This window comes from Formica exsecta, unplaced genomic scaffold (assembly GCF_003651465.1).
Source record: "Formica exsecta isolate Colony F162 unplaced genomic scaffold, ASM365146v1 scaffold444, whole genome shotgun sequence".
Taxonomy (NCBI): Eukaryota; Metazoa; Arthropoda; class Insecta; order Hymenoptera; family Formicidae; genus Formica; species Formica exsecta.
In genome coordinates, this window is record NW_021851677.1 from 477,250 (window position 1) to 498,402 (window position 21,153).

Consider the following 21,153-nt stretch of genomic DNA (forward strand, 5'->3'; position numbering starts at 1 on the left):
TTTACATGCACATATATATACATAAAAATACTTCAATTATGATTTATTATCACTGTAGTATACTAGAATGACAAAACATCACGCGCAGTTAATAAAACATTTAATAAATCCATAATATTTCTCCGCAATTTTAATCCACAATTATGGATCTATAGCACGCATATGCATCAATCAGTTTTATTTGACGCCGAAAAATGAATCTGGCCATGTTCTAAAATGGATCTAATTGACGCTACTTTACCAGCTAGAAAAAACATCTTATGGAAAATGTCGGTGTGACCCCTCTCAGGCTTCTTTCTGATTAAAACATTTGTTAATACAACAATTGATTAAAACATTTGATAATAAACAATTGATATCTCAACATTTTCCTAGACAATAATCTTATCTAAAGTAGATAATAAATGATTATGCTTTTATCTAGACAGCGCAAAAGTTTGGTAACAGCTGATCACTGAAGCAGCTGATATGTGACACGTGACACCTGTTGAAAATAAAGTACCTATCCTTAAAGTTTAATTCATTTCTCATTAGAATCTAATTTAAAATTATAATTACCCTTCGTATCATTACGATAGAAGAATAATTTAATAAGAAGAATGATTTAGTTAAAACTTAAAATATTTTTTGTTTATATTCCCTATAGAAGATCAGTTGACGCTGTTTCAAAAAGCTGGATATCGAATTGCAAACAAACTAAACTCCATAGAAAAAAGATTACGATGTTGAGAAAGCTTTTCCCCGAGTTTCTGCCGATTATCCGACATTACGGGCTCACGACAAAAGTAAATTTTGCTGATACATTGAAGCGAAATATTAAACATCAATGTATAAGATTATCCACTCCATTACATGTCAAAACGAACAGTACATTGTCTGTGGACGAAGAACTGCAGGAAATTTTTAAACTTAAAAACACCAATATCAGCAACTGGATTATAGAGGTTGTTATAATTCCTAATTCTATGGTATAAAATGTAATTTATTCTATTAGAAGTTTTTATATTGAAAAATATTTGCAGAACAAGGTACGTGCACTATGTGTCAGATATACTGAAAGCAACAAAGAGAATCGCCAACAAATTTTACACACATTGGCTTTACAATATGCTGTGCAACATAACGATATATGCCAAGTGGCAAAGAAATTAGTTTGTACAGAGGTATATTATTGTATGAGTTGTATGTGATATCTTGATCAAATTACATTCAAAATATATTAAATCTTATTTCAAACTGTGATATGATGTGTTGATATCAAATGTGTATTTGGTATATATTAAATATATTTCTTTTATATACTAATATTTTGTGAAAAGTTATACATAGATTTATTATACATTATCTCTTAGAAAATATAGTCATGATTACAAAGTAGCAAGATACTAATATTTTAATTTTGTTTCAGCCTGAAAACGAGAGGCAAATGATCGTCCATGAGAGAACTCTGAAGAATGTTCTTACACCTGCGTATCATTGGTTATTTTTTATTATAGGAAGATTGCAGCATGGTGTGAAATTTTTAGTTGATTTAAGAACTGATGTTTTGGTAAATAAATATCAAAAAAATTTATGTTATAAATAATTTGTTTGCAAGTGACAGTGTTACAATTCAGTTCTTATAAAAGAAAAATCTTTGTCATGTCAAGCTAGATTTTTATTTCCATTGAGATATTTTTATTAGGAACTAATGTCAGAGGCAAAAGATACAGATGAAAGTATAATAATACAGCAGCTAAATCATACTTTGCGAGATTTGCTTTTGCTCTGGTTTTCAATAGGTTTCTTGCACATGGAGAGAATAACTTGGGAAAGTGCATGTGATATATTACAAAAGGTAACAATAACTTCTATATTTACTTCATTAATGTTCATTTTCAATTTTTACATCTCTGATTCTTTATTTGCAAATTTAAAGGTCTCTGATTATGAAGCTATACATCCTATAAGAAACTGGTTGGACTTGAAACGCAGAGTTGGCCCATATAGAAGATGTTACATGTTTACGCATCCATCTATGCCAAGAGAACCCATTGTTGTATTGCATACAGCATTATGTGACATTATTCCAGGTTAAATATAAAGAAATTTGTTTTCCGATTTTTAATATAAATTGTTTTATAGGGTGAAAAGAATAGCAGAGCTAGAGAGAAAGAGTAATCTTTATATATCTTTAATTCATAGATACTGTGAAGGGTATTGAGAAAGCTGAATCCAGAATCCTAGGAAATGCAAAAAAACATATAACATTTTTAGAGGAAGATAAATCGAAAATAAAAGCAGCAATATTTTATTCTATAGCATCTACACAAAAAGGATTGCAGGTAGTTGACTTATAATAAAAGTTTTAATTGGTTTAGAATATCACAAATTAACAGAAGTTATACATATATAAATTATAACTTTGTACTGTATAAGTAAAAAATTATATATAGCTAAAGGAGTATTTTTATGTAGGGCATTGAGCTCGGTAATTATCTAATAAAAGAAGTAGCTAGTGAGATTACAACTGAATTTCCAGCTGTGCAGCAATTGTCGAGTTTATCACCAATACCAAACTTTAAAACTTGGTTATTCGACAAATTAAAACAAGGTAAATAACTATTTAAAAAAATAAAAATAATGTATAAATATATTTGTCCTACAGATGTAGCATTCATATTTACTATGAAAGAATATGAAATTATAAAAAATATTTTAAAAACAAAAGACGTAGTATTGACCTTGAAAAAGATCTTGAGCACTTCATTATGGACGAATGATAAAGAATTGTCAGAATTTTTAAAAGAACCACTACTTCGAGCATGCACATGGTATTTATATAAGGAAAAACGACGTGGCTATGCTTTAAATAATGTTGGTATGTTCTATATGTTACTCTTTTTTCTTCTTTCATAATCAATTATAAGTACACAAATTATGCATATTTTTCAAATAAAAAGTATTATGAATAGTAAATGATCAATTGTATGCAAAAAAAATATAATTTTTTTCTTAATAATGTATGTTTTGTTTTGCAGCTAATTTTCATTTGCGTAATGGAGCTGTGATGTGGCGAATAAACTGGATGGCTGATCCTTCACCACGTGGAGTAGCAAATAGTTGCGGCATAATGGTTAACTATAGGTATACATTTGAAGATTAACTTTAGTTTTTAAAAAAGATTAAAAGTATTATATAATTTCATTATTACTTCATTCCTCTCTAGATATTTCTTAGAAGAGTGTGAGAAAAACAGTCGGAATTACATTGAACATTTTGTTATAAATGCTTCAGAAAGTATAATTAATATCACTACACAAGCGGAAAAATTAAGACTTACTTACAATATAAGCTATGATATAATATGAAAGAATCATGAAGAAATATAATAAATGTCTACGACCATGTCTAGGAGCGAACGAATGATGTGGTAAGGTAATAAACACTGATGATAATGAATTATAACTGGTAGTGAGGTGGAGGTGATTAAGTTATTGATAAAAAAATTCTCTTTATTACTCTTCAAATTTTATGTTTTTATTAAAGATTATTAAATTTGTTCATTTATACAATAGCTGATTCGTTTCCAGCTTAAAGACAGCACAATGGTCTGCAGACAAGTCTAGAACAAATAATATAAAATTTCGATTATAATTCAAAAAATTTTCTATTGTTTTTTTTTTACAGAATAATTATAGAACATGGGGAGACAATTAAAAAATGCCATGGTGTTGATATCATTCCTGTAGTCAAGGCTGAGTTTGGTGAAAGTTCGCGGGAAGATGAGGTCTACTTTCTAGTTTTGTGTAATCCAAATGGAATTCCTTAGCTACCTTTCTCCAGTTTTGCGCATCAAAATAATAATAAGTACCACGTTCATATGTCGACGTCTTTTCTACAATTCCCAAACCTGGTGCCTGCGTTATCCAAACCTTTTCTTCCATATGATATCGCCATTCTCTGCTGTACCTTTGTATCATACATATGGAATTGTATGAATATGGAATTATATGCTTACGAAAATATTTTCGAGTATGAAAATCAATTATACTTACAATTCTGCCGCCGCGGCTAATTGCAATACATCCCCAACATTTGTATAAAACATATAAAACAGTAGATCATCTTTATATCGATTTAGTTTAACTGGTGCTAGCTTATCCCTGAAACAATATGTAAACTTTAATTTTGTTGGTAAAATAATTATTTATTTCAATGCAAATTTCAATATTATATCCATTTTACTTTTGTTTCATATTTTGTATTGATATTTCAAGTACCAATAATAATATTTCCACCTATTTTTTTTTTTATTAATATATTTAAATCTAAAACAGCATTTTCTCAATTATTTTTATGATATATGCAGTTAATAGATACTTAATATTTATATGTTTTAATTATAATCATGCAGACAGCACAATAATATATGGATTAATGGATCAAAATGCATATCGATATATATAATAACAAATCAATACCTGATCGCGGCATTTATAAGATATTCCGGTGGTACGTGAAAATCTATATCTTGTGGCCTACAAGGTGTTTCCGCCCAGGGACCACCAAAGTTCTGATAAAGATTTTCCGGCGAATTCAAATTCAATCCTAACGCGGTAAGATCTTGACCTAACGCCAGTGACACTAGGTTTGGATCCGTCTCCGCCGCTCTAATAAACGTCAAAAGCCCAACCATACCGAACTGATCCTTCACCATACTTGCGGGTATGTTTGTCACCTTGCCTGCATGCAACAATTGTAAGATTAAACATTAATGCAAAACGTAGCTAAGTAATCTTTCGTTTAAGATGTAGGTCCAACGAATCTTTAATTACCATCAGGCGATGTTTGAATGCCTCTTTTAGAAGACTGAGATTTTTCAGATCCAGGAGCTCTGTTGGCCTGCAGCACGTCCTGTCCAATCTCCGGACCCAGCCCTACAGGTATATTTTTATCACCAGACACACTGCCACCAGGTGACGGGCCCTCTCGATTCTGTGTTCCTGGTAATGCAGGAAAATCTTCCGAGCTCATAGTAAATTCGCTCGATTCGGATGTCGGTTGCTTGACCATCCCAACTGTAACATACAATTACATTGAATAATTACATTAGCAATATAAACTGCTTACATCTATGCTAAGCATATGTAAATTCCGCATATACACATGAATCGCGTTCTATTGTTCTAAAATTTAAATATTTCAATACCAAGTGTGGTTATATAATTTCACACATGATAAAATATAAAATATAATAAGCTTTTATAAAATCACATAAAAGTCTTTCTGCTTGAAAAAAAGAAAAGAAGATTAATACTCAAACCAGCAGGTGCATTGTATTTGGATCGTTTACATCAAAACCAGAATTTAATTTTTAGATAGGTAAAAAGACAAAATTATATCCAGTAAAGAACATTTATTTTTCAACATAATCTGCATTTACATCACAGCATTTTTGCATCGACGTATCAATGCATTAATACCGGTAGAATTGGTACGTGGATAGCAAAAATGTTGTGATGTAAATGAAGATTACATTAAAAAAGAAAAATGTTCTTTACTGGTCATAATTTTGTCTTTTTACCTGCCTAAATATTAAATTCTGGTTTTGACATAAACAACCCAAGTAATATAAATGATTGTTTTACAGTGAAAATATATTTGCTCTTGTATTTTTGCATTCTTCTTGGCACTAACCATAAGGCTGTTTCCCTGGCATTGGACTAGGTTGCGGCATAGAATCACCTTGACCTCTATTTGTTAGGGAGGGAAACTCCGAGAGATCTAATAGAGGGGGAGTATTTGTATCTCCACCACCTCCACTCCCAAAAACAGAGTGGAAATTGTTAACCGCACCTTGAGATCCGTAATTACGACTTGGAGGTATTCCAAAACTGCCCATACTACCCATCGGATTTGAAGCTCTGCAATATAGATGGAAATGATGGCAGAGAAAAAAAAGAGAAAAAAAAAGGACAAAAGAAAAAAGCTATGGGCTTTACATTATTACGCTCGATTATAGTCTAATTTACTCACAATGGTGTGATATCAAAAACAGATGCAGATGTCATAACAAAGATTATGTTAATGAAAAAGAGAACTAACCCAAGAGCAGGCATCGTACGTCTATCGGTAAAAGCTCTCTGCCCAAACAGTCCTCTACTGCCCATAGGAGAGAGTTGCTGCTGTTGCTGGTGGCTATTCTGTCCGCCGCCAGAGCCCGATGCTCCGGGATAAACGTTAGTGGCGACTACCGCTGAATTGGCTGTACTCGAGGTGCTTGCAGACGAACCTGAGAACATGCCCGAGGTAGGCGTGACATGACCCGCGAGGGTCGATGCGTTTAAACCCCCCCCGCCGCCAGCTGCGCGTGAAGTGAGACTTGCGTTCGCAATACTGCGTGGTGGTTGTTCAAAGTTCAGATTGGCCATAGCCCAATGGCACTACAGTTAATAAGAATGTTTTTGCCCGAAAACAGGCACACCACCAATCACTCTCGTTTCGTAAAACTTGGTTAGCACATCCACTTTTCTTTTTCTAATACAACACTCAAAGACACTTTGATTTCATCGGATCGCCAATGATCCATGACAAAAATTTGTGACCTGAAACAAGAGGGATCGCAATTAATTTTTCATCGATAATTAAGCCGCTATCAAAATGTACATTATTATTTTACCTCCACTTCTTGTTACAGCCCCTCAGTGATAGTTACATTAAAAAACAGCACAGAGATGAGAATGCACAAACCTATAACAACAAACAATATTATTACAAAAAGCATAACACTTTATATATAAATATATACTTCCTACACCTAACAAGATTAAATATATATCTACGAAAAGAATTCCAAGGGTCATATATAATTCATAAAAAAAAATTCGAATATATATCAATTTATCTATTAAATATATATCAGTTCTGCTGTAAACAGATTCTTGTAAACTCACTATAACTGTAATAAGTACAGCAAATGCCTTTTACATATGTATGTTATTTTATGTCAAGTGGAAATTTATACTTTAACAAGAGTCACACTAAAGTCTCTAAAACGGAAAATTCTAATCTGACTCTAAATTCTAAAGTTTTTATCTAAAATCTTGACACACATTCAACAATACCAAATCTAATTGGGCCCCATGTTTTTTATGGCACATGTTAAAAAAAGATCATAGGATTCATAAGTTCGATATCAGAGACATGTATGTAGGTTTTGTTTCTCATTAACGCCAATTCTATCTTGTAAAGATAGCATATACGATAATAGTGCACTTGGTGTACTTATTTTCCGCGCATTTCTCTCAAAAACCGTAACAGAGAGCCACCTAAGATCCGTCCGCGAATAAAAGCGCGAATCGTCGCGCGTAGCAGTAAGTAAACACGGACCGATCAACGATATTGTTGACACTATCGGAACGGATAGATAAGCACAAAAGGGACAAAAGGTTATAAAGTGGCGTGTAAGACGTCAAAAAATAGCGTAAGGAAAAAGTGCGGTGCGCCGCGATACTACCTGGGACGAGATAGCCACCAGCTGCGTATCACGACGCGACGAGTCCCATCGTGCTCGCGACGAATGGACAGAGTAGATGAATGTTAAGGGGGAAAAAAAAAAAAAAGAAAAAATACACACACACGCGAAAAGGAAAATCGTCGTCGATGTTGATTCTCTCGGTCGCGAGGTTCTGGCGGTGGCGGTGATGGTGGTGTCTCGGTGGACTCTCGGCGAGGGGTCTTCGCGCGATTCCGAGAACACAAACGGCCAAAACTGTCACTTTGTCTCGCGCGCGCGTTAAACTGCGAACACGCACGTGGACGTCGGGGCACGCGGCGATCAGGATTTCATACACATCACAGTGCCCTTCAGTTAACAGGACCTACTGTTTTGTCACTCGTAGTTTCACGAACTTAAACAACACTAGAGGCACGAACATCTGCCATATTAACAATTTCTACGTCGCTATTCGAACCAACTACCCGAGATGCGCATCGAATTGGTCAACGAATTTCGTATGCGGCTGACATCGCGCGTAATAAATCTCCGAGTGATATTTCCGCCTCGATCGTGTATCTCGCATCGTAGAAATATCGTCGAGTACGTCGTCGCCTCGGCGAAAACGCAACAGTCTCGAACTTGACTAATGATGCGCGACTCCTCGTCGCGCGAGTCTAGGGTATTTTCTCGGACCGTAGGTGCGTTCCGTTTAACGCTACCAAAGTTTCGTCTTGTCTGATTGACCAATCAAAACGAAAGGGGCAAAAACTTCTATGCTCCGATTGGTCGATCAAACACTTCCAAGCTTCCGTAATGTCAAACGGAACGTGAATTGAACTCGAGCGTGAATTAAAGGCACATCCGCATCGCGAATCCCGATCCGAGGAGAGATTACGAATCTGCCATGTTGCACTTCTTTGTTTTCAAGTCGACGCGTATCGGATCAACTTGAATATTCACTGAATAATCTATGGAAGGACAATAGCCAAGGTTTTGTGATAGCGTTTTATAAACATTTTACACTCTCTGGGCTAAGATATAAGCCACTTTTATCACGCCTGATCTTGCCGAGGTTTCATTCACATTAGATGAAGTGCCGTTAAGCGTTAAGCTCCAAGAAAAAGACACGCTCCAGGAAAAAGACAAGCGCGTTCGGTCCAGAAATGGCATTAATTAGGCGAGCCTCTCACGCTGGTAGTTGGTACTCGGACAATGGTAAGAAACTCTTATGAAAAATGCATTTCACTTTTCGCTTATTGTTCGTACACGTCGATAACTTTGTTTATTTGATAAAATATCGATGGATAGATTTGCAAAAAATGTTAATATTGCAGACTGAAATTTTAAATAATTTATTAATTTATCATGCAAAATAAAAATAGATTACTAATAATAGAATATACTTGTCATCCAAAGAAGTTAAAATTGGATCTGATGAAAATCTATGGAAATGCGATATATCACATATATTGCAAAAAAAAAAAAAATATATATATATATTTTGTTCTATGCAATACACATAAAAATATATACATCTTTGTTTAAAGATTTCTTTGTATTGGTATGTGTTCACAACAAAAATTTCTGTTATATTTATGTAATATTAAAATTATAACTCTTATAACTCTTACTATAGGTCCAGAGTTAAGTAAACAATTAGAAGGTTGGTTGGGTGCAGCTGACTTATCTCATGGACCTGCGAGAGCAGTCATCGCCCCGTTAGTAATCATTTACAAAATATATATTTTTAAAACTTCTCGAGATATATACATATATTAGTACAAATATACAAATGTATATATATATATATAATATAATCATATAATTAATTTTTTGCAGGCATGCAGGGTATAGTTATTGCGGGGCATGTGCTGGTTTTGCTTACCGGCAAATTAGTCCTGTAGTTGTGTAAGTACATTATGTTAACTAAATTATTCTAGTAATTTACGAACAATTTATTACTGTTTATAAATATATGGGAAAAACATTTAAGCCTTGTGGCCTTATAATATAACATTGTCTTTATTATTTATATAGTATTTTTGTAGTAATGTTTTTTTTTATGCAAAATATCGAAGATTTTCTTTAGATTAATTACAGTAGGTCAATAAAGAAATTGATTATGCTGCATTTTTAATGTAAATTTTCATAATATATGGCCATAATATAGCCCTTATAATATATAGTTTGTAATTTGTATAGTTGTATAGTTTTATATTTGTATAGTTTGTAATTTTTCAAATTTCTCAGTCAAATGAAACGTGCAACGTGCTGTTATGCAGCCGTAGGATATTTATTCTAGGGCCTTCTCATCATGTGAGATTACCAGGCTGTGCCCTATCTTCGACTTCCATTTACCGAACACCGTTATATGATCTACATATTGATCAACAAGGTGCATATATGCAGATTTCATTTTTATTTCTGCATCAATGTTGCTTATTAAAGCAAGATATATGTTTAGCTCTCATGTGACAGATATAAAAATATTAACCACATTATGTGTAAACGCTTCTTATATAACTGCTTAAAAAAGGTTAACATGTGTATATTTAACAGTGAGAAGAGAACTTGAAGAAACCGGTCATTTCGAATGCATGGATCTGAACACAGATGAAGAAGAGCATAGCATTGAGATGCAGTTGCCGTTCATCGCCAAAATTATGGAAGGGTACGTTTAGAAATAAATTAATTCCCGATTATATAATCGGAATATGGAAAATTATATTGATGAGAAATAACGCAGAGTAAGTGAGAGTTATACAATATTTTTATTTTATTATGAATAAAAATAAGTATACTACTCATATGGACATTTTATATGTGTACACAGATTTAAGGATTCATTTACCATAATCCCAATTTTGGTGGGATCCTTAAGTCCTGATAGAGAAGCGCTTTACGGGAGACTGTTAGCACCCTATATGGCTGATCCGCAAACATTATTTGTCATCTCCTCTGATTTCTGCCATTGGGGACAACGTTTTCGCTATACTTACTACGATAGATCATGTGGGCCTATACACAGATCTATTCAAAACCTTGATAAAATGGTAATATTTTTAAATATATTTTTGGGGAGGAGAGGAGCAGACACAATTCCTTTTTTTATTATAATTCAAGAATATTGAAGATTTTTTTTATTCCATGTGTCTTTATTAAATGCATGCATGTGTTTGTCAGGGTATGGACATTATAGAAACTTTGAATCCTGCAATGTTCACTGAATATCTTAAGAAATATGGTAATACTATTTGCGGCCGTCATCCGATTGGTGTTTTATTGCAGGTACAAACATTGTACATGCAGACATCTATATAAAAATTCTAATATGTTTAATTTTTCTAAACAATATTGTACATATATATATATATATATGTATTTTTTTGCAGGCCATTCATAGTCTCAAGGGAAATACAAATGGTCAAAGAATGAATTTGAAATTTTTGAAATATGCTCAAAGTAGTCAATGTAACAATATGAATGATAGTTCTGTCAGTTATGCTAGTGCTTCCCTAGTTCTTGAGTGATAAAAATATACAATTTGAGCATATGGTCATTGACCAGCCTGAATATAAACATTTTCTTAAAGTGGGTTGGCATGACACAAGGTTCTATAAATTATTCAACAAGATTAGAGGCACACAGAATGTTGAGAGATTTTGTAATGCAGAAGGAAGATAAGGGAACACTGAAGTTAACATTCTGCTGTAATTTGTAACATTATTTGTATTATGTGGCTATTACACAACCGGTGTCGGGGCAAGTGTTAATTCTCGCGTTATATGTAACAGATGGAAAGTGTACCATTATCGAAACCATTTGTATAAATGCATTTCGGTTTATTACTTACAAGAAATATTCAGTACTTCCAGATTTCAATATATAGGAAGGAGCTTAAATATTTCTTTGCTTTGGTTATTGACAGCTACATATATGGTAGATGTATAGTAATAAAATGTGTTTCTCATGTGCACGCATTTGAAAGAGAAAATTTCAAACTATCGGCACAAAAGAGGATATTGTTGTTATTTATAAACAAAATTATAATTAGAGATAAATCAAAATTGTTAATTTCTTATGTAAATTTATAATTTAAATAATCCATATGCTTTAAAAATAATATGTTTTATGATTTTCTGTCTAGACACACTCTATAATACAAAATAGTATAATTTTTAAAATAAATGATTTTTTTTTTTAGGTTGTGGATTAATTTAAATTGATTATGCATAGATATATTATTATTGGATTTTTATATATATATTAAAGAGTATTAAAGTAATGTTATTTTTTAAAGTAATAATTTAGTTTTCTCAATCAAACCAAGTTTATGTCATGTATCAAATAAGGATTGCTTGCATATTTTATTTCACTGTAAAGTCTTAAATTGTGTTAAATTACTAATAAATTCGTGAATATTTTGTAAAGTCTCTTTTGTGCCCTTAGCATGAACAACTTGTATCAATTTGTATTGTAATATCGGTATATCAATACAAGAGTTATGACTTAAAATATATATTTATCTTCTCTTTTTTTCTTTTTATACAAAGCAATGGAATGATCTCATATCCTTCCTATTCTATAATCTATTGTTACCTAAGCATAGGAGATTAAATTGAATAATGTATTGTATTATTGTAATATGATGTGAGTCTGAGAAATGGGGTCAGTACATATAACTGAAATGTATACGCATGAGTCTTCAAACTCATAATGTGGATTTATTTTTTTCTACATTACTTGCAAACTTCTGCATCAAACAATATATTACTTTTCAAAATTGTATATGGTCCATGATACAGAATTCTATTTCGAACATAAATTAAAACATATAGTATATAGTAATTGATTTACATTTCGCAGTAAAGTAGCTCGTTCGTAACGCAAAAAAAAAAAAAAAAGAAAAAAGAAGATGGAATTGTACAACTGATCCTGCACATGTTGCTTTTTCTATCTTTATATACTGAGGTAATAAGGTTTATATTTGTATGAAAAAAAAAGTAGAGTATAATCTATACCTATATATTGTTTCATAGACGTGTAATAAAAATATGCAAGGAAAAATATACAAGTGTTTCTAAATACACAACTTGCGATACATATGCCCTAATTATATTTGCACATACCTACAGCTCACTTTTCTGACATCATTTCAATGTACATGTTAACAAAGTTTTAACTTTTTTTCTTCATGCTCTATCTCTTATATTATCAATATAAAAAGATTTGCAATAATTGAACACAATATCACCCGTGTTTTGTTCAGTCTTAGGTGTTCGATTATTGTTCAATTTTTAGCATGTTACGTTTAAATAAATATCGTATTGCTGATCCAATCCTATGTAGCAATCAGAAATCAAGTAGAATGTTAGTTTCGTTTTTCCTGAAAAAAAAAATTGTCAATTTTTTATTTTAAAAAATTCGAGAAAAAAAATATGGAATTACAAATATACCCAACAATTTACCCAAGCTATTAGGTGCAGTAAACTGCAATTGGTGATATCTTTGCTGACTATTTATTCCAGATACTCTTTTTAGAGCCCACAATTCTTTGTTCTGAATATCGCCTAATACCAAAAACCAACTTTCATCCTTTCCCTTTAAAAACATTGGACAATGTGCTTTCAAATTTTTGGAAGCATTTAATCTTTTCAACCCAACGATTAACGTATATTCTTCATTCCGTCGAACAATCATAGAATCGACATTATTGGGCTTCAATGTTATCTTCTTTTTTTCAGCGTCGATACTCCATGAACTCTCCAGCATTAAATCAACAGATATTATTGGCATATCTCTAATTACTTCATGTATCTAGGAAACAAAAACGCATGATATTGACATTTTGTAATATAATAATACTTTTTTTATAATATAGACAGTAAGGAAATTGATATCTTTTTATAACGAATTTTATTACCTCGCGTATTTGTTCCTCTAAATAGTCTCTGCACAAAATCTTTGCGAGTTTCTTATAATTGTCGCGCGTGTTAAAACACAACACCGGGAGAGCCATTGATAATGATGAAAACAAATGCAAGTCTTGCTTTTTTATATGCGGTAATGTTGTGATTGCGGATTCGTCCATCCATCGTGCCTGAACGATCATTTGAAACAATTGCATTATCCTCAGCGTACTCGTTAACCAGCCACGTTCTGCGACCGTGTCGATCATTGCCTGTATTATCCTGATTGCTTGATCGAGCACTGATTTCAGATCAGTGTTATAATCGGTGCACGGTAATGGCAGCCTTGAGAAGTGCGCTTGCAACAAAAGAAACGCTTTTGTGTGCGGTGAATCGTAGCTATACTGATCCACGGAATAACGGCACAGTTTCGCTAATTCCTCATTTAATAATTCCTCGTTATGTCTCACAGGCAATTCGTTATATTCGTACGAGTTGCAAAGTATATATAGATATTGATCCACTGTCAAATTTTCTTCTAGCGATTGCGTAAATATTGACATTGTATTGTGCGATAAATAATAAAACGATGCTATCTTTCCCATTGGCAGCGAAATTAAAGCCTGCTCGTCCTCATCGTAATCAATACAATGTGAATCAATTAATGACTTTATGGTCGTCTCCACCAATATTGAAAGATACTCATTAATATAATTAGGTTCCAAAAAATCCAGGTCGTAATATTTCGGATTCTTCATCAATCTTCGGAAATAGTATGTCCATGTTAAATAATCAAGAAATTCTTGTTTCGTTTTGATAGTACCGGCGACGATTTCGGCATTAATATGATCGGGCAATACTCCCATTAGACTAGATTCCACGGGAAACGGTTCGTACAAGAATTTTTTGTAGAAACTCTTTTTTAAATCGTGCACGAGAACGACCGCCACGCCGGAGTTATCGAATTGCGGTCTGCCAGCGCGTCCCATCATTTGCAGAACATCTGTTATTGGCATATCCACGTAACGCTTCAGCTTGCCATCGTAATATTCTGTGCCTTTTATTACTACCAGATGAGCAGGGAAATTAACGCCCCAAGCCAAAGTTGCCGTAGTGATTAGTACCTGTATCTTATTATTGACAAATAATTCCTCCACAGTTCTTCTGTCCCTCTCTTGGAGACCGGCATGATGAAGACCGATTCCAAAGGCGAGCATCAACTTCAGATTCGAGTCTTTTATATTCTCCAGAATGTCGCTCATCTGATCCTCTGGCATATGTAACCATTGCTTGGGCTTATCCTCCACTGCGAGATAAGCAATTAGATCCAGGGCGGTCAAACGTGTCTGTCTGCGAGAAGACACGAATACGAGGGAGGGACTGGTAGGCGCATGTTGTCTAATCGCCTGAAAAGTCGGTCTATTCATGGTCGCCATTCGCGGACAATAATGTTTGCCGGGAAATCCGCTAATGTGAACTTCTAGCGGCACGGGTCTCACGGATGGCCGGAAATTGTAGAGACCCATTTCATCAATGCCGAGCCAATTGGCCAGGTCTATCGCGTTGGCCAATGCAGTTGAAAGCCCGACGATTCGGACCTTTTTGTGCGTGTGCGACGATATAAAGTTGGTTCGAGAAATGATCACTTCAAGCACTGGTCCACGATCTTCACCCAGCAAGTGTATCTCGTCAATCACTATGAGCGCCACTTTCTTTACGTAACTTCGTGTCTGCCAGCTTCGACTGATACCGTCCCACTTCTCGGGCGTCGTGACAATCACATTCGCGCTGGCTATGATTTTAATGTCGGGGGACACGTCTCCGGTCAATTCCACCACTCTTTTTCCTAGACGTTCTTCCAGTCGTATCTTCCAATCGTTTATGCGTTCCCTAACCAGAGCTTTCAAGGGCGCTATGTAAACGACTTTCTGATCGGGATATTGTTTGAAGACACGGAACATGGCAATCTCCGCCGCGATTGTTTTCCCCGAACCTGTCGGCGCACCGAGTAAAACATTGTTGTCGGTATGATACAGGCAATGAAAAATCTGTGTTTGTATGGGATTGAAGTGAGAAAAGTTGTACAGACTCTCGAAGACTGGATCCTTCAAAGCGGTTATTGATAACGGTTGTAACTCCAATAGATCTGTGTGCGGCGGATGAGTCTCCGGCAAGATAAGATCTCGAAAGGACAACGAAATTACATTTTCGCAATTGAGCCAATGATCACTGGTGGCTTTTACGAGATATTGGGTCGGCAGCGGCTCGGACAACGGTATAGTGATCACGAGTTCCTGTTCGAGATACTGGCAAGCCATTTTCTTCGTCAATATAAAGTACTCATGATGATAAATAAAGTTACTATCCGGATCCTCGATCCAAATCCAGAAAGCCTGCGAGCTTTTTCCATGAATCTTGTCGTTCCAACGAAATTGTGGAATCAGCTTGAGCCGTATTCTCAAAATGGTACGCGTAATAGGCTGTAAATTGTATTCCATATCCAATGCGGGCAGTTCGTCACAACACTTTTTCACTAGTATTGCCGCCCGTTGATCTCGCAAAAAACTGCCAATTTCTTTCACGTCCATTTCCTGCAATTGATAGATCTCGAGCTCTCGTTGCTCGATCTTGTTGATGATCTCCATAGACAGGCAATCAAACTGGCGCAACGGCGTCATGAAATTCCATTGCTGTGCCTCGAACATTTTCGCCATCTCCAGCAGTCGTCCCGCCATTATCGAATTATTCCGTCTGAGCATAATCTCGAATAATGCCCTGGTTATCCGCATGGTATTCTGCGTGACGTATGCCTGATCAGATATCAATGACGTTGTGTTCACGCGAATTTTGGATAGATACGTCTGTAGCAATATATTGACTTTGCCGTGGACATTCTCCACGCCGCCTTGTGGTATAAGCTCAGCTCGTTTCATCAGCTCATCCAGCTCGTGCATTTCGTCTTCCCGCACCTTGAGTTGGTTGAATTCCTGGGCGCGCGTGATCATTGCCAGAATTTCTGGTTCGGTCATGATAGGTTTCTGAAGTTCGTTAAAGATCTCGATCGTATCGTACTTGAGGTAATAGTGGCTCGCGATACGTCCTAAGTTGGTCGCGCTGAGACCACCAGTGGGTATATCGTATCTAATCATTCGTGCTTTGTCCAGCGCTTTCGCGGCGTTATCCACGAGCTCTTTTCGTTTCTTCTCGAGATTGGGATCGTCCTCAAGAGTTTTATAAACCATGCCATATGATTGGAAGTTTAATCTCATTCGTACGAACAAATAAGTGTAGCTTAACCATTCGACCGCTTCCGGCACATTCGATATTGTGCCTAACGCTATCTCAGCGTTTAAATTATCGGCCAGATACGTGATAAAACTGCTCTCGATCGGTATTTGATTCGTCAACAGCGACAGATAATGAGACAATTTATTGTGCGACGTGATAATGACTGCATGACCTGATGTGTCAAATTGCGGCCTACCGGCGCGACCGAAGATTTGTAAGACATCCAGTATGCCCAGATCTACAAACGAACCATGTTTCGAATCGTAGATCTCAGTTCCTCGTATGATAACTGCGTGAGCGGGCAGATTCACACCCCACGCCAACGTGGCGGTGCACACCAGTACTTTGATCAGACCCTCAGCGAAGTATTTCTCGACCAGGTTTCTATCTGAACGCAACAAGCCGGCGTGATGTATCGATAACCCGCTATTGAACAATTCACCGAGAGACTTGTTAGGCGATTTGACAAAGGCCTTGTTCATGTGCTTCGCTTGTAAGTCGGATTTAAAATATTTAAGCGTGTCATGCTTCAACGCCAAATCCTTTAGAACATTCGCCATCCTCACGGTGGCGTTTCGCGCGTGCACGAACACCATGACCTGATGGCCCTGACGTACCATCTCTACAACGTTATTGTAACACACGAGATCCATATCGCCCATTTGTTGTAGCGGTTTGATGGCCTTCACGCCGATAAAAGTCTGACTAAGCGGCACCGGTCGGAAGCGATGATCGAAGTAGAATAGTCCCTTTTTAGGATTGACGCGGAGAAATCGCGCAACATCCACATAATTCGGCAACGTAGCGGACAAGCCGACTATCCTAATCATACTCTGCGATGACTCCACTTGACGCAGAGTTCTCGCGACCAGTGCTTCCACCACAGGTCCTCGGTCACCGTGCAGCAAATGCACCTCGTCGATAATTAACAATTTCACGATACTAGTAAGGGAGATATCGCCCGTACCTTTTCTCGTGACGACGTCCCATTTTTCTGGCGTGGTCACTATCATTTGAGTCTGTTGGATCTCCTGTTTCGTCAGCTGCATATCGCCGGTCAACTCGCGAACGCACACGCCCATAGGACTGAGTCTTTTATTAAAATTGACCGTCATTTCCGCCGCTAAGGCTTTCATGGGCGCGATATAGATTATTTTGAATTGGCTCTTTTGTAATTGTCCGTCTTGAATATTCTGTTTCAATTGATGCACCACAGTCAACATTGCCACGTTTGTCTTTCCAGCTCCGGTCGGCGCGCAAATCAATAGATTTTCGTTGGTGTTGTATGCAGCATTAAAGACTATACTCTGAATTTTGTTTAATGATGTTACGCCCTCAAAAGCCATTTGACCAATTTCGTCTAAAGAAGATATCGATACGGAATCTATGTTAACGTTAATACCTTCTTTTTTTGGTGCCGGTATGTGCACTTCCTCACAGACATCATTATTCTTTTTCTTAACATCTTCCGCTAGCATCATCTTTTGCCCCGACATAAAGCTCATTTGATTAGCGCTAGCTTTAGAATCAAATACAAATGGGTAATGTTCCTGGGTACCTTTTTTCAATGTATTTTTCTTAGGAAACAGCGGTGCATGCATAGCTGTCAATGCCTCTTGTCTTTTAACTCGGAGTTCGGTCGGAATAAATTCAGTTTCAGTTTCCTCAACCTCTGACTTGACCTCTCGTTTGTTCGCCAGTTTAGTTAATTTTTTCTCTTCCTTACGTACTTGTTTACATAACTGCTTTTCCACTTCGGATTGTACCGTCACTTGACCACTAATTATAGGTCCTTGCACAGTTTGTGGTCTCTTTGACACTTTTAAACATGCTGAATATGCTGATACAATGGCTTTCCGATGTTCGATAATATATTCAATAAATTCTAGATGTTCATAGCCTAACATATCAAATAATTCGGTTTGTATATTCTCAGTTTGTATATTCTTCAGCTTATCTACTATTGTCGTTACAAGATTCTGATATGTCATTGCAACAACTTTGCAACAGTTTTTTAATCTTTTTGTAAATGTTGCCTTGTCAAACTGCAATCAACAAAATAGGGAAAAAAATTGAAAAAACATTAATTAAAGATTAATTTATTTATCCATATCCATATCTTACTCACTACAGATTTCTTCTGTATTGGAGATGTTGTGTCATGTATCATCATTGTAAAGTTATCAGTACTTGGATTTATCCCTTGTGTAGACATATTGCGAAGTCCATTGGTATTAGGCCATACAACTCTTGCTTGATTATAGGGAATATTTATACCAAAACGTGGATTGGAGGCGTTCATATTTTCTTTAGATTCTGATAACAATGTTATAGCTTCCTCATAACATTGTTTCTGAATTTTTGTGATTATCTGAATAAATTAAATAGTCAAATGATATAAAATGATTAAATAGTCAATGACATAACATATATCAATATAAATTATAGAATTACATACTTGCATCATATTTTCTACAGACTGAAATGTCAGATGTCCTACTTTTTGCCCAAGCATATCATATTTTTCTCGCGTTAAGGTTTTGTCTTCAATTAATAAACGTAATGCATAAACTGTGAATTCGTTTATGGCATCTGAAGGAGCACCAACTAAAAAAAATGAATAAAAATTATAAGGTATTAAGTATTATTTAATTAAGGTATTAAGGTATTAATATTTAATTAAGTATTAAATACAATGTGCTGCCCATATTCATATTCCATAATTACATATTAAATGTACAATTAAAAATATAAATATGTAAGAAAAAAAACAGACTCATTAATTTCCGAAAGTTAATTTGGAAAATTATATCTGTTAAAGATAAGAGATAAGTATGTTTTATCTTTAATACTCACCTAAAACTTGTTGCACAATATCTCTCAATGCTGATAAATGTACCATAAAATCTTTAGATGCATTTCTGCATATGTCATGCCAATCAAGAGTGCTATAATATATAAATATGTAAGATTATGAAGGTGTTGCAAAAACTAAGCACTGTATCTTATATTTATATTTCTATTAAATACAATATACATATTATCTTTTAGAAGCATTGTAAAACCATGCTTTTATGATGATCATAACAAAAAGAAAATGTAAAATCTTCTTTTACTAATTGTTTTAACAAAATTTTTTAAATTAAAACATTAGATTAATTAAAATAAAAAAAGGAAGGGAAAGTATACTGTATAATGCAAATTTAAAAAATGCATGGTTATATAACACGACTGTCCCAAAAGAATTGAACATTCTCTATAAACACTCTCTTAAATACAGAATTTACTTCTTAATTTTCAATTTACCTTTTGAATTCTTTTGCTCGTTCTTGCTTTTCTTGCCTTTTTCTCATTAAATCATTTGGTTCCAGATCTAATGCTTCTTCTCTGCGCTCAAGAGAAGTAAACATGCGCAAGGATCTAGTAATACGTGGTAATTTCGCCATTGTGTACTACCTGTTAGTTAAATTTAATTTAATATTAATATAAAATATAATATTATGGTTATTGTAATAAAACAATCACTTTATAGGTAGGTTATGAAGATGATCAAATATCAAATTATACAGGATAAACAACAAATTATAATCATAGATCTGAATTTAAAATTGCGTCAAAATAAGAAGAAGATACAGAACTTTTTTTAATATTCCAATTATTTGCAATTCTTATTACGAATCTTTTGAATCTTATGATGATATCAGATTCTAATCTAGAATTGCAACGTGTTATCTGTCTGATATCAAATTGAGCTAATATATGTAATTAAATAACATATAAATAATTATTAATAAATAATGTTAGAAACATATTTTATATTTTTGAAAGATGCAAAGATATAAAATCATAAAATTGTTCAATATATATGATATATATATACTATGTGAAATCTTTTCAAAGTCAATGTATTACGTGATATAATGCAATATGTACTTCAGAAAAAAGTAGAATTTTTCAAAGAGATATTCTTTTTTACATTCGTAAAATTTTAATAAAATAAATATTTTAAATAAAAACACACCCATATATATCTAAAACGATGAATTAAATTAACGAAGAGCTGTCGTTCCTCGACACTTGAGAAATATGTGTCTTATAAACGTCAAAATAGTGACAACTACTATATTCAGTAATCTATATAGTTTGCGGACATTGAAATACATTTGTTATAAATAATAATTGCATTTCGATCGATTTACATATCGACAAAGAATTTCAGTAACAAGAACGGTGATCGTCAATTATCGAAACAATGCAGAAAAAATTAACTTTTCGTAATGCAATTTCCATAGCACCGCGATAATATCAGATAATACTTCCGTCGATCACACTTGATCGCACTTTCGTGATTGTCACGCGTCACGCGATATCACCGATTCGAATCCGCCATATTTATTTTCTCATTGCAGTGTCAACATAGAGCAAAATAAATACTAGATTTGTGTAAAGATGTCCCTAGGCTACAATCAAAAATCT

General features: G+C 34.6%; 4 protein-coding genes across 11 annotated transcripts; 2 read left to right on the plus strand and 2 right to left on the minus strand.

The window, feature by feature from the left end:
- The first annotated feature begins 68 nt into the window (after window positions 1-68).
- On the plus strand, window positions 69-3,730 carry LOC115240741 (malonyl-CoA decarboxylase, mitochondrial-like). 4 transcript variants are annotated; one of them, XR_003884814.1, is made up of 12 exons: window positions 69-498; window positions 647-944; window positions 1,023-1,028; window positions 1,409-1,549; window positions 1,685-1,837; window positions 1,919-2,072; window positions 2,185-2,324; window positions 2,458-2,593; window positions 2,648-2,860; window positions 3,021-3,126; window positions 3,209-3,412; window positions 3,670-3,730. XR_003884814.1 is itself a non-coding variant. In XM_029816088.1 (11 exons), the coding sequence occupies exons 2-11, from the start codon at window positions 723-725 to the stop codon at window positions 3,348-3,350; spliced, it is 1,548 nt and encodes a 515-aa protein (XP_029671948.1). In that variant the 5' UTR covers window positions 77-498; window positions 647-722; the 3' UTR covers window positions 3,351-3,444. The 4 variants fall into 4 exon arrangements, 1 of the variants encoding a protein (XP_029671948.1); XR_003884812.1 differs by having other exon boundaries at window positions 77-498; window positions 1,023-1,163; XR_003884813.1 differs by having other exon boundaries at window positions 77-498; window positions 1,023-1,163; window positions 3,209-3,417; window positions 3,670-3,724.
- Window positions 3,498-8,112, minus strand: LOC115240743 (CCR4-NOT transcription complex subunit 2). 4 transcript variants are annotated; one of them, XM_029816092.1, is made up of 9 exons: window positions 7,621-8,112; window positions 6,662-6,732; window positions 6,088-6,587; window positions 5,680-5,906; window positions 4,818-5,060; window positions 4,464-4,725; window positions 4,038-4,145; window positions 3,726-3,951; window positions 3,498-3,604 (listed from the first exon to the last, which is right to left on the minus strand). In XM_029816092.1, the coding sequence occupies exons 3-8, from the start codon at window positions 6,411-6,413 to the stop codon at window positions 3,732-3,734; spliced, it is 1,386 nt and encodes a 461-aa protein (XP_029671952.1). In that variant the 5' UTR covers window positions 6,414-6,587; window positions 6,662-6,732; window positions 7,621-8,112; the 3' UTR covers window positions 3,498-3,604; window positions 3,726-3,731. The 4 variants fall into 4 exon arrangements, with proteins under 4 accessions (XP_029671952.1, XP_029671951.1, XP_029671954.1 ...); XM_029816091.1 differs by having other exon boundaries at window positions 7,499-8,112; XM_029816094.1 differs by lacking the exon at window positions 7,621-8,112 and adding an exon at window positions 7,107-7,485.
- Window positions 8,113-8,395: 283 nt separating this feature from the next.
- Window positions 8,396-11,519, plus strand: LOC115240748 (protein MEMO1). Of its 2 annotated transcripts, XM_029816101.1 has the most exons (8): window positions 8,398-8,695; window positions 9,117-9,198; window positions 9,320-9,388; window positions 9,763-9,875; window positions 10,040-10,151; window positions 10,314-10,533; window positions 10,664-10,768; window positions 10,873-11,519. In XM_029816101.1, the coding sequence occupies exons 1-8, from the start codon at window positions 8,644-8,646 to the stop codon at window positions 11,008-11,010; spliced, it is 891 nt and encodes a 296-aa protein (XP_029671961.1). In that variant the 5' UTR covers window positions 8,398-8,643; the 3' UTR covers window positions 11,011-11,519. The 2 variants fall into 2 exon arrangements, with proteins under 2 accessions (XP_029671962.1, XP_029671961.1); XM_029816102.1 differs by lacking the exon at window positions 10,664-10,768 and having other exon boundaries at window positions 8,396-8,695.
- A 669-nt stretch (window positions 11,520-12,188) lies between these two features.
- LOC115240737 (activating signal cointegrator 1 complex subunit 3) lies at window positions 12,189-21,086 on the minus strand. Its single transcript, XM_029816082.1, has 8 exons — window positions 20,699-21,086; window positions 19,984-20,133; window positions 19,534-19,625; window positions 19,136-19,284; window positions 18,806-19,048; window positions 13,404-18,722; window positions 12,949-13,297; window positions 12,189-12,866 (listed from the first exon to the last, which is right to left on the minus strand). Exons 2-8 carry the CDS (start codon window positions 20,121-20,123, stop codon window positions 12,778-12,780), a joined length of 6,381 nt encoding a protein of 2,126 aa, XP_029671942.1. The 5' UTR covers window positions 20,124-20,133; window positions 20,699-21,086; the 3' UTR covers window positions 12,189-12,777.
- Between the last annotated feature and the right edge of the window lie 67 nt (window positions 21,087-21,153).

Bases quoted from the DNA above. Each gene is read 5' to 3' on its own strand.
- LOC115240748 (XM_029816101.1), top strand. From the start codon at position 8,644: ATGGCATTAATTAGGCGAGCCTCTCACGCTGGTAGTTGGTACTCGGAC. The intron at 9,389-9,762 runs GTAAGTACATTA...GCTGTTATGCAG, and splicing joins CAAATTAGTCCTGTAGTTGT to CCGTAGGATATTTATTCTAG. The intron at 9,876-10,039 runs GTGCATATATGC...TATATTTAACAG, and splicing joins TCTACATATTGATCAACAAG to TGAGAAGAGAACTTGAAGAA.
- LOC115240743 (XM_029816092.1), bottom strand. From the start codon at position 6,413: ATGGCCAATCTGAACTTTGAACAACCACCACGCAGTATTGCGAACGCA. The intron at 5,907-6,087 runs GTTAGTTCTCTT...TCTATATTGCAG, and splicing joins CGTACGATGCCTGCTCTTGG to AGCTTCAAATCCGATGGGTA. The intron at 4,146-4,463 runs GTATTGATTTGT...ATATTGTTTCAG, and splicing joins CTTATAAATGCCGCGATCAG to GGATAAGCTAGCACCAGTTA.
- LOC115240741 (XM_029816088.1), top strand. From the start codon at position 723: ATGTTGAGAAAGCTTTTCCCCGAGTTTCTGCCGATTATCCGACATTAC. The intron at 2,073-2,184 runs GTTAAATATAAA...TTTAATTCATAG, and splicing joins ATTATGTGACATTATTCCAG to ATACTGTGAAGGGTATTGAG. The intron at 2,325-2,457 runs GTAGTTGACTTA...ATTTTTATGTAG, and splicing joins CTACACAAAAAGGATTGCAG to GGCATTGAGCTCGGTAATTA.
- LOC115240737 (XM_029816082.1), bottom strand. From the start codon at position 20,123: ATGGCGAAATTACCACGTATTACTAGATCCTTGCGCATGTTTACTTCT. The intron at 19,049-19,135 runs GTATGTAATTCT...TAATTTATTCAG, and splicing joins CTGTAGAAAATATGATGCAA to ATAATCACAAAAATTCAGAA. The intron at 13,298-13,403 runs GTAATAAAATTC...TTTGTTTCCTAG, and splicing joins TAGAGGAACAAATACGCGAG to ATACATGAAGTAATTAGAGA.